Source organism: Terrapene carolina, unplaced genomic scaffold (genome assembly GCF_002925995.2).
Source record: "Terrapene carolina triunguis isolate 2854851 unplaced genomic scaffold, T_m_triunguis-2.0 Scaffold171, whole genome shotgun sequence".
NCBI lineage: Eukaryota > Metazoa > Chordata > Testudines > Emydidae > Terrapene > Terrapene triunguis.
Genome location: NW_020664522.1, coordinates 1382875 through 1395278, shown reverse-complemented (window position 1 = coordinate 1395278; position 12404 = coordinate 1382875). Strand labels below are relative to the sequence as shown.

General features: G+C 41.0%; 1 protein-coding gene across 6 annotated transcripts in view; it reads right to left on the bottom strand.

Annotated features, from left to right (window-relative positions):
- AP2A2 (adaptor related protein complex 2 subunit alpha 2) overlaps positions 1-12404 on the bottom strand; it is a 98745-nt gene that overhangs the window by 27939 nt on the left and 58402 nt on the right. For 4 of the 6 annotated variants that reach the window (XM_024216329.2, XM_024216346.2, XM_024216354.2 and 1 more), the window contains exons 7-13: positions 10042-10150; positions 9666-9816; positions 7988-8156; positions 6686-6823; positions 5226-5408; positions 2324-2421; positions 1902-2133 (exon numbers count right to left, since the gene is read on the bottom strand). In XM_024216329.2, coding sequence (XP_024072097.2) covers positions 1902-2133; positions 2324-2421; positions 5226-5408; positions 6686-6823; positions 7988-8156; positions 9666-9816; positions 10042-10150 — 1080 coding nt within the window. The remainder of the gene's footprint in view (positions 1-1901; positions 2134-2323; positions 2422-5225; positions 5409-6685; positions 6824-7987; positions 8157-9665; positions 9817-10041; positions 10151-12404) is intronic. The other 2 variants (XM_024216339.2, XM_024216371.2) reach the window with 1 other exon arrangement.

Below are 12404 nucleotides of genomic sequence, written 5' to 3'. Positions count from 1 at the left end.
TCAAATGCTGCAGTGGCACAGCTGCGCCACTGTAGTGCTCCAGTGTAGACACTTACTACAGAAATGGGAGGGGTTCTCCCATTGCTGTAGGATCAGTGGTTCTCTAACTTATTTGATCACGCCCCCCTTCTTTGTGCCTGTAGCATCTCCCGCCACACAAGTACATATATGGCTGCCCAGCTCTGAAGGCAGAGTGGAGAGTGGTGACTGCTGGCCAGGCGCCCAGTTGTGAAGGCAGCGCCATTGCCAGCCGCAGCACAGAAAAGGGTGGCATGCTATGGCATTGCCACCTTTACTTTTGTGCTGCTGCTGGCAGTGGCGTTGCCTTCAGAGCTGCGTGCCCGGCCAGCAGCCACCGCTCTCCAGTCGCTTCTTTCTGAAGGCTTAGTGGTTTAGCACCCCATACCCCCAAAGAATACATTCCATGCCCCCAGTTTGAGAACTACTTCTGCAGGTAATCCACCTCCCCAAGAGGCAGTCGCTAGGTAACAGAAGAATTCATCTATTGACCTAGCACTGTCTACACCAGGGGTTAGGCTGGCTTAATTGCATCTCTCAGGATGTGGGTTTTTCACACCCCTGAGAGAGGTAGCTATGCTGATGTAACTTTTCAGTGTAGACCACCCCTTAATGTAAGGAATCATCCAAACACTGATTTCTAAACCCAGTTCAATGTCTAGCACTTTGATGAAAAATTGAGTTTCCGAAAATATTTTTACTATAATCCTTCAGCGAAATTCCATGCCTCTAACTGTTGCTCTTTAGGAGCTCAAAAATGTTGACAGAGCAGAAACAAAAGGGGGGGGGGGAAGGAATTTATCTGCCTAAAAACTTTGACACAGCATTAAGGTTGCCTGGCGCTGCCTTGGGCCATTCTGAAAATTAAGAAACACACAGAGTTAAGGTATACACCACCCCTATAAACCAACATTAACTCTGAGTAATGCCTCAACACATACCACCACTTTACCCTTAGAGATGTTACCCAACAGTCTGGGAACAGATCATAAGCACTCCAAGACAAAGTTTAACACCTTCTCTTTGCTGAGGCAAAACTCTGGTTTAGATCAAGCCATAGCAAAACAAGAGCTACCTACACCTCGCCTGCACTCATACAGAGGTCACTCCCCACAAATCGCCCCAGACTTGCTAAATGTTACCACTCCTTCACCTTTGTCATGAGGACATCACAGACATTGCCTTCACTTACATCTCACTTTGTACTGGAGACTTGTATGTCACCAGACTGCTGACAATCCCCATGACAAAACTTCTGTGCATCATTAGTGACACAACCTAAAGATCTCAAATCTGAGAAGAGTCATACTTAACTCCTCAAGATGCATATGCAGCTTTCTTCATCTTAATGTAGCAGCTCTGTCAACCTGCTCCAATTAATCCCTCCACTATTCAAAACAGCTACACCTAACAATGAACACTGCTGGAGTACATGCAGATAAATGCTGCACTTCACATCAGTGGAACATAACACAATGACACTTTAGCATAGCCCCTTCAAGTCTACCTACTATAGCTCCACTCTTAGCAAACCATTCCAATGACTCCTGCCAGATCCAAGGAGCAGAGTTAAAGCTGGGTTGTCAGAGTGGCATGCATCTTAACTCTATTCTATTTCAGAAATTTATATTTGCATTATACCTTATCTGTTCATTTTTTGATTTTCAGAAGTTTGGAATGTAGCAGAACGCGATCGTCTAGAATGGCATAAGACAGTGCTGGGCAACCTTAACTTCATCTTAACAAAGTTCTGGGAAGTCCATTTACTAAGCAACATCCACTAAAACATTTAAGTAGAATCCTGCCCAGACCGAGGACCTAGAATTGTATTTGATAATCAACCACTTGCAAAGACTTTTCCATATTTAACTCTATGTACCTACCAAGATATCAGTACTAGCAATGGTACTGAGCCTCAGGTATTCAACGGCTCTCTGCTGTAGTTCAACATCAGCATTCTTCAGCTGACTATCACTGCGCAGTACATCTTGAATGGTAGTTTTGATTTCTGGAAATAGGTTCACAAACTTGATGTAGGTAGACAGAAGCAGTGCACGGGTGGGGACACTACACAGATGAAACTTGGAGTGCAGCAAGTTGAATTGAATCAGAGGACTTAAGGGAAAAAAATACAGTTTGTTCAGTTTTCCTGATATCATAATACATAAGCATTAATTAATAATAACAGTTCAACACTCAGCTGTATGTGGCCGTAATATTTGAGAGAGCCAGGAGAATTCACTATAATTGTTTATCATGGAATCTTAAAATACTATAAGTGGTCTGTTTTAGAAGGTGTTCTTACCTAGATCTTGGGTCACCAGCTATTAGATTTCCAAATTCTCCCAGGATGTAGCCACCTACTTTTACCAGATTTTCATGGCATGCTGGTGCCTGAAGGGCCTGTAAAAGACCATTCAGTCAAAACCATTGGACAAAGAATTTAATCAAGGATCAATGACCAAAAGAAAGACTGTATTCTTCTACTTTAGACAATATCACTATAGTGATGCTACATTACTCTGCAACTTTTAGGGAAAAGGTCCTCAAGAGTGAACCACAAAACACTTGCACGGGCTTGCAAAGAGCTGCCAGGTCACATTATCTCCTATGAGTAGAAAGTGGAATATGCATATGTAAGCAGTACATACAAAAGAAATAGCAATGGGGCAAGGAAAAGTTACTGACTGGTAATTGTTAGTTTCCTGTTCTCCCATCCTACAACAGTGAATTATAGGATAGTGTTCTATGGTGCTACCTACTGGGAAGAAGGAGCTAAAAAATTGTGAAAGTTCTCATCTGTGAATGAAGGCTTCCCTAGCTAAATGGCCTCTAAAACTCAGGATGAGGCATACCAGCTTACGTGCGACCTCAGACCCACCTAAAAATATTAAATTCATCTGTAACCTTTCCCTTGTTACAGCCTTGAAATAGTTGCTCAGCTTCTTCTGAACTCGAGAACATGCTCAATATCCAAACAAGAGCAGCATTGTGTCATAGGGATAAGGGTGAATATACTAGTTTGTGAAGGGGGAAACCAGTATTCCTCTTTGGAATGAATCCCCAAGGATGCTGAAAATCCATCTTTCTAGAAAGAAAGGTGGGCAAGAAGAAATGGGAAAGTTCAACTACCTCATTTGGACAAGGTCACAGCAATAAGGCAGAACTCAAACAGGACACCCATCAGAACCTGCAGGATGAGAGTCATATCCCATTAAGGTATCACTGAATGCATTAAGGGTCTTTGAGATTGTTCTTGAAATTCAACTATGAAGTCCCAGCATACTGGAGTTAACGAGACAAGGCAGCAGCATCCCTGGTGTCACAGCAAGTGATGAAGATCTTCCAGATCTGAGACTAAGCGTGAGGCAAGCCAAAGCCAAAAGGTGGTTGCCAAAGCCACAGGTCCCAGAAATAACAAGTCTGGAATCTCACGCAATGTCCACTGGGAGTGGGGAGTAACCACTAAGCTCATCAGGTTTAAAATCCAGTAGCAACTGAGTCACTACAGAGCCAGTGAAATCATAACTGCCATTTCAGCATCTCATCTCAACACTCACCAGGAGGTGAGAGTTACAGTATCTGATACAACAGTCTGCACGAAGGGGTGGTGCTCAGCCCCCATGCTGGAAGCTGCCTCAGACTTCATTTCTGTCTTTGTTTATTTTTTCCATAATTTCATGGAGCCCCGACAGGACAGCAAGAATAGAAGGAGACGCAGGAGGAAGACAGCAGGAAAGAATGTGAAGACTCTATGCTTCTAAGCTGAGGAGGCAAAGAAAGCTGCGAGACATCTGTCTGCGGCATATGTAATCTGGGGTGCAAGTTCATGACTGTCGCCTTGCTTCCAAGCAGGCAGCACCCTAATGCTGTGTCCCTTACTCCACTATCATAGAATGGAATAGGTGAGGTACAACAATGAACACAACGTTTTTGAAAACCAAAAAAGCAATTCAAACACATTTCTGTATGGGTGATCTGACTGTATGTAAAAAAGGGATAAGAAGTTGATACCATCTAATACAGAGGTGGGCAAACTACGGCCCGCAGGCCACATCCGGCCTGCGGGACCCTCCTGCCTGGCCCCTGAGCTCTTGGCCCGGGAGGCTAGCCCCTGGCCCCTCCCCTGCTGTTCCTCCCTCCCCCGCAGCCTCAGCGTGCCACGTCGCTGGCGCAATGCTCTGGGCAGCTGGGCAGAGCCCGGCCTGACCTGGTGCTCCGTGGTGTGTGGCTGGCTCCAGCTGGGCGGCACGGCTGTAGCGCCACCAGCCACCGGTGCTCCTGGCAGTGTGGTAAGGGGGCAGGGAGTGGGAGGGGGTTGGATAAAGGGCAGGGGAGTTTGGGGTGATGGTCAGGGGGCGTGGCGGTCAGAGGACAGGAAACAGGGGGGTTGAATGGGGGAAGGGGTCCTGGGGGGCAGGAAGGAGAGGGGGGGGTTGGATGGGGCGGCAGGGGGCAGTCAGGGGCAGGGGTCCCGGGGGGTGAGGGGGGGCATTCAGGAATGAGAGGAGGGGTTGGATGGGGCAGCGGGGGGCGGTCGGGGGGGGGGGTTGCAGAGGTGGTCAGGGAACGGGGGGGGGGGGGGGGGGGGTGGGAGGGGGCAGGGGCCGGGCCACGCCTGGCTGTTTGGGGAGGCACAGCCTCCGCTAACTGGCCCTCCATACAATTTCTGAAACCCGATGCAGCCCTCAGGCCAAAAAATGTTTGCCCGCCCCTGATCGAATATAATGGAGGAAATCAGCTGTTTGTTTTAAACTTGCTAAAGTCTCACTTTTACTCGATATAACCTTTATAAAATACCTTCAGAAGTACTATGTACTTTGATTAAAGAGCATGGACTATCAATATCACCAGAAAGGTATTTGTAAAACCCACTTTGAAAATAGAAGCTTTCGAAGTAACAAATCCTCCAGGTCTTGTGGCATTACCTATGAAAACCAGGGGAAAACCAAATCAGAAATAGAGGTTTCCCACTGACTTTGGTCTCTGGCAACACTATCCACTGATTCAAGACACAAAAGGTTCAGCAGTGCGCAACTGAAGTCATTCTTCTCTTTCAAACCCTGCTATTTAATTGCCATCAACATATCATGGGAATGGCTAATGAGAATATGGTTTTTAATTAGATAATATTGTGTGCAGTTTGCACTTCCATACAGAAACATAGGGTCTTTCTATCTTGGAACTATAAAAACTGTCATTCTTACCTCAAAGACTGTCTTTGCTGCATATCCTTGCACATCATCCCTGTTAATCACAATCTGAATAACTCTGTACCACACCTCTTCACTGACGTAGTCCCCGGCAATACGAATCAAATTCAAGATTGTATCCACATACCAGGTATAATCCACTGCATACTTCTCAGCTAGAATTGCAACCTTCAGCACCTGAGCAAAACAAAAAACTGAAGTAAATCTAAAGAAATCTATAATGAATGGGTATCCTTAGCTAAAAGGCATGATCCAAGCCAAGAAGTTACTGTGAAGCGCTGTTCACTGAAATAAGTGTTGAATCAAGGAGGAATGTAGAAAACACAGTATCTAATGATAGGGTTCCAGAAATCCTTGCTCAAATAAAACCCTTATTGATGTTAGTGTCAGTTTTGCCTGAATATACACTTGGGCCCTTAGTAAAGGCAGGCCAAACAATGTAGAAAAATATAGTTAATAAGATTTAAACCATTTAAGACCTGTGTATCTGAAAGTCAGAGCGCATTTGTTATACGCACAGCAGCCTGGAGACAGCTTGATATACCCCAATCTAGATGAGGTATCTATAACAGCATTTCTTGAGAGAAGAGTAAACAAGTTAAAGCAGACTATGGTATCCTTGAGCTGTATAATTAATAAATTAATCCAGGTTGCTGACAGAATAGGACAGTACAAGAAGTGAGATCTTTGATCAATTTAAACCAGCCAATTAAGGACTCTTGATCAGAGAACTCCATTTGTTGCAGTTGTACAGAGGAAAAAATATTCCCAGATTACCGGCATATAAGACACGCTCATACCCTGGGTAAAGCCTTAAAGGGTTATAGCTGTTGAGTGGGTTCTGGGGGCCAATATTGAATACTACATCAAGTACCAAAGAATAGACATTTCAATTACTAATCTTCACTCAAATCTTCCCAGCATGGTTAGGGTGCCAAGAAAATATACCTGAGCACTTCTTCTCCACTTTAACTCTCACCTCATATAAAGTATTGATTTCCAAGAAGTACTCGGGATTGAAAGACAGTTCTAGGTTTTGCAACAATTAGAGTATTACATACATACTATACAAATTAGCACTTTGATTTAATCACACTAAGTTTTTAAACAAACTAGAGTTCTGCTGTACATTGTACAATTTAACACTAATCTAACAAATACAACTCTTGAGGCCACTGAAGGAAATTTGACAGTACAGTACGTAGTTCTGCGCCATCCAGAATTTGAGAATAAAGTTTCATTTTTAATATCACACTCCTCCCAAGGACAACACACAATTCTAACAATAAAAAGTCTAAATTATTAGACTACAACCACCTTTCAGATCACATTTTTTAAATTTTTGCTACCTTGAAAATATCTTTAATAGAGAGCGATTGCACAACATCCAACAGCATGTTGTGTTTTCCAACACAGGCTAATTGAGATTGGCAAAGGGGGCACAAATAACTCACAATTTCTTCTCTAATGGAATAATCAGCAGTCTCCAAGTAATTTAGCATTTCGGCAACAATCTGCTGGGCATTGCTTCGGTCACACATGGCATACAGGAGATCTACTGCTCTTTGTCTTACACTCACATCCCTTTCGGTCTGTAAGAGAAGCCATAATGTTCACTCAAAGTAGAAGTTCTATGGAAAATCATGTGACAGGCAAGAGAATCCAAAATTACTTCAGTTCCCATCTGCAATTTATGTAATTTACTGAAGAGATGCAGCTTCCATACTGAACACTGAATTACTGTTAAGGATTGACTGTAACAATTGCCACAGTTATCTGTGTTATTCCTACGTAGAGGTACTATGCAAGTTCATTCTGCAACCAAGAACCTAGGAGTACACTGTATTTCCAGTAAAACAAGCTGCTTGCTTTATCCCCACCTCCATCATGCGTTTAGGGAAGGGATTAGCTGAGGCCTATTTATTTATTTTGGGCAAGAGTTATTGTGTAAAAGTTATTTCACAGTTAGTGCACTTTGTTTTTCTACTGTATATTTTAAAATTTGTAGAAGTGCCTGGAGAACAGGAAAGGCACTTAGTATAAAATGACATATCAAACCAGTACACTACCAAGTAATGCAGAGATAGTACTGGCCCATTTAACCCTTATGGCCTATTACCTTTTTGTACAGAACTAAGCATTTGCCACCTTATGGGACATTAATAAGCATTACTAAGATTGTCAAGTTGTCAGAACAAGAGGGAAATTAACTAGCTATCTGGAGGTTTTAAATCAGACATTCAGCATTAATGGAAGTTGCAGTTAAATGCATTAAGGGTACTTGCTGTGACAAACTAGGGCATGTAGCCCACCTTATGAATCTAGAAGGAAATTATTAATATACTTCAGAGGTGCTACTGGAGAAAAACACTGAAGAAATCAAGATATATGATAAAAACCAATTCTGTACTGTGTTTTGAATCTGTTGCCCGTGTGTTAAATTCATTAGCGGGTTTTTAATCAGTGGATGTCTGAATTGCAATTGTGCCTCAAACCCCAGTACTCTAGGCACAACTGCAGTTCAAACATCCGTCCACTGATAAAAACCTGCAAGAATGTACAGTACAGATTACTGCTTCCTTCCTTTTCAAGTCTTGTCTCCTGACATCTGAATGTTATTATCATGTGGCTTAAGTAAGAAAACTCATGACACGACTACTCTGAGAAGTAAGAACACTGATGAGCTTAGCACAAGAGCAACAGATTCAAAACTGATGCAGAACATATGCCAGAATTTTTAAACGCTTGATATTTACCTTCAATGCATTGATAACTGTTTCTATATGAGTTTTCACGGCTTCATGGGAAAATTCAGAGCTGGCAAGCGTGCACATGCTTTCCAGTGCTAGATAACGCAGATTAGTCTCCCGGTGCTGCAAGAACTGACCTAGTTGGTTACAGGCACGGACTAGCAGGTTTGGCTCGCTGCACAGAACAGGAGAGAAAGTGAAAGGGTAAAAAGCAACAAATTAGAAAAATATTATAAGAACACTAGGTAATTACTCCACAAGAGTAGCACACATCAGAATTGGCTTTATTATAAAGGAATAAGAATTAAACTGAAACTACTTAAGTGTCCCTACAGAGATAGTGCACATCTATGTACTGCAGGAGATAATTAAGTTTTCAGATATTGTAAACATTCATAGCCTCTCTCTAGATTATAGAAGCGGGTTAAGACTAGAAACAGGGCCCAGATCCACCAATTCAGGGGCTATTTCTCAAACATCAAAACAATCAATTCTCTGGTGCAATATTCCATAGCCACAAGTATTGTTCCAATCGAAGTATGTCCAGCTGCCCCCAACTAAGGCACGTAATTCCCTGCATTATGTAGATGAATGCAGGGCTCACACAGATACATTCCTCCTCCCATTCACTACCAGATGATTAAAAACAGTTTTCCTCCTTCATGGATACATCCTGTGCAATTTCCACATTAAAAAAATATCAAACCTGTATTTTATTGTGATGGTGAGTAAATATGGAACACAGGATCCCAGGAGGCTACACAGGGCTGCTCAGGCCACCATCAAAGCATAACCCTGATAGATACATCTTGGTATTAAAGCAGAAACAATGTAGTTTTATTGCCAAATAAAGAAGTTTATCCAAGATACAGCCCAGCCCAGATTGTCTGAAGCCTTGTTGGCCCCCAAGCAGTTATTCAGTTTTTAAATTAAGTACAAATTAAGTACCTGAAATTGACTGAAGAAATTAAATATATAGCATATACAGTGAAGACTCCATATATTCATTCTTGCAATTAAGTGTTATTAGAATGGATTTTCATCTATACTAGGACTCAGAAATAGTAGACCTGCTGCAGTTGCTTGGAATTTTAGCATTTTTGCAGCAGCAAAGACAGCTAAAAAGGTGAATATAAGACTTTGCTTCCACTATGGATAATACAGACTCAGCTTGTACAAACTGAATAGTGTTTTTCAGCAGAGTTACGGTTATACATTGTTCAAATGCGAACAAGAAGCAAAAGCTAAAATGATGGCCCATTTTGAAGTCAAAACCGTTCTCAAGCAAGTGAGCATGCAATATCTGTGTGCAGTCAGCTTAAGCATAAGTCTAACATCAAACTGAGTGGACTGCAAAAATAATTTTGTTTTTTATTTTTTCAAGTTTACAAGATACCCCTACACGTACACATTTACATGAGGAGAAAGCTATACTCTTGCTCAATGAATATGATTTTATATATTTCATGTGTCCTTTGTGTATATTCTTTCAAGTGACCTGGGTTCAACTGTACTCTTTAAAATCTAAACTGAGACAGTTATCATAAAATAGCAGGTTAAAGCTAGTAATTTTCAGGAGATGGTAATAGAAAATGAAACTGAATTTTATTAGAAGGTAAATTAATGTTAAGGACAATGTCAAGCATGGTAGCCTTAAGCATTGCTCTACAAGTAGTAGACTCACCTGTCATGGTGTATAATTAAGCTTATTGCCTCAAATAGCACAGCATTCTTAGCATTTGAGTGTTGCACTTTCTTAGATTTTGGGGGCTCCTGAGCTTTGTTAAGGATAGTTTCCAGGCATTCTGTGAGACGACCACGTACCGCAGCATCTTCTGGAGGAAACAAGACAAATTGTTGGACAACTTCATTTTGCTCAACACTATTGATTAAATACCCATCCTTGCCTTCAGATGAAGTTATTCCCCAATTGAGAAGAATATTGTTGGTGTCAGCACTAAATTTACAGAAGAACTCTATGAGCATAAGGGTGGAATTAGAAGACTCCCTACATTGCATGGAACAGTGTTGGCAACTAACACGATCCTTTACCCCATTACCTGGAGGTGGATAGCACTGTAACAACCTCAAAAGCTTTACAGACAACCAAGGAGCAGGGACAAAATAATAGGTATAATCCTGGAGATCGGTTGATGCAGATGTCACAATCTGTAAAAACACAAATAATCAGCATCTGAATGACAGGAGTTCATAAGATGATCTGACATTATGAAAATGTTCACTATTCATTTTAAGTACCAATACAATGTGTAAATGAACTTACAGTTAGACATAACAAATTTTAGTAGTATATATAGGCAAAGTATAAGTTTCATTTTTAATAGGCTGAACAAATCACCTAATAAGGATTAATGTGCAAATAATACAATATACCTAAATAAGACACTGAAGAATATCAGTTGTATCAATATCAGTAATCAATAACTCCGCCAATTAGAAATGTCTTATATTTAGTTTTATAGGACTAAAGAAACCCAATTTAATAAAGACTGAGAAGTGTTTGTTCAAAAACAAACAGATGAGTGAGAAAAAAAAAAAAAAAATCCCGCACCCATCCACCAGCGGATGGTGGATAGTGGCAAAGTGAACCCTGGATAGATTCATATGCTTCAGATTGATACTGCAAAAAAAAAAAAAAAAAAAATCAGCAGGGCTTCTCTTTCTCAGGATTTATTAATTTCATTTTGGGAGAGTGATTTTTGGCAATTTTGAGGTTTTTTTAGTTATTCAAAATTCAGGTATTTCAGGGCTCTCTCTTCGTATATAGAGTAATCCTTGAAATGTTCCCTAGTCTACTTTAAAGTAGTACTATTTAAAACAGAATTATGTTAAAATGTACTAGATAACCTTTAGTGCACACCAGCAGGGTCTACACAGACTAATGAATGCACAACACATTAGACACTTTAGAAGTCCACATTCCTGCTCTGTGTAGACAAAACCACAGATACAAGTAAACATTTTTTGTATTTTTCTGGTGATTACTGGATAAACACCAATTTCTTTCTTTTTCTTTTTTTGCATTTGTGGTGTTTTATCAGTGTTCATCGATTAAAACCAAAAAATCAGAAGCCCTCAATAATCAGATACAGAAGTGCCTTGTGGAGTTCACGACCTCTAAAACCAAGGTGAAAATCTCATCCATTTTGCCACAAAAGTTTGTACTGTAGAATCTTTTCTACTGTTGTTCAAAATATTTTGAACCTATGTAGAACAAGATTTCTCTAGGTTCATTCGCCATCCGACAGCAAGGCTGGGAAACAGAGGGAATTCAGATCTGGTGCAAAATTGACCTTTTGTTTGGTAACACAAGGTCTGGAATCAGAGGCAATGATCTTAGGTGGCAGACAGATTGTGTATCTCAGTGAACCAAAATTGTCTCTGCTACACTGGTACTATTAATATCTTTTCACAGTACTGCCTGATCTTGTGTAAGACCCTCAGGAATAAACACAAAATAGGTGGGTTTGTATATACTGGGTCCTTGACCACCAGCTTAGAAAAGCAACCGAAAGAAAGCTTGGGATGATAAATCTCTCTAGAACAGAAGACCTGACACTTGTGTACTGTTGTATATCACAAACAGGTCCATGCAATGGAAGCCGTAATCTAAACCGTCTTATTTGAGTGAGTCTTTGATCTCCCACTTGTGATTGGAAGTGAACTAGCCACTTAGCTCGCCCCCTAGGCTGTTCTGCAGATGTAAGCATACTTGAAGTGTTTCTTTCTAGAGGTTGGGGTTTAGACCCAATGAAATGAAATGTGGCCAGTGAATCCTTCAGCAAATGAAAGCATCATCTGTTTTGGAATTAAGTCTGGCCCTTCAAAGGCCAAATTCTCTACCATGGACTGAACCTCCTGTGCAAAGCCAGAGCTCCGAAGCCATGAAGCTCAATAAACAATTGCCCCTCTTATATGTTGGAGACGGGTATTAACATTTGAGAAGAGAACAAACCTGAAACAATGAGTAAATAAATTAGCCAGCAATATTGGGAAGTCCATTGAAAGACTGCACAAATGGAGATCTGAAATCTGCCACTTTGGAGACACAGAATTCCTGGCAATTCTTTTAGAGGAGTGAGTACTTAACTGGCTCAAATGTCTGATGTGTCTAAACACGATGTAATAGAATGGTTTCCCAATGTGAAGTTGGCTGGACATTAAGGGGAAATAAATGGTAGTAAATAGTAAAATAAAATATGTCACTGCTTACAGTTAAATTATGCACCAGTGGATTTCTTCATCTTTAAGGACATAGGCGACAAGAGGAAATGTTAATGGATGGTCAGTTCATCAGCAACAGACCAATAAAATATTAACGTAAGAAGGGCTATATGAGTACTTTGCAAACATTAATATTCAACAGAGATTGAAATCACTTGCAGATGCAATACAGCAAGTC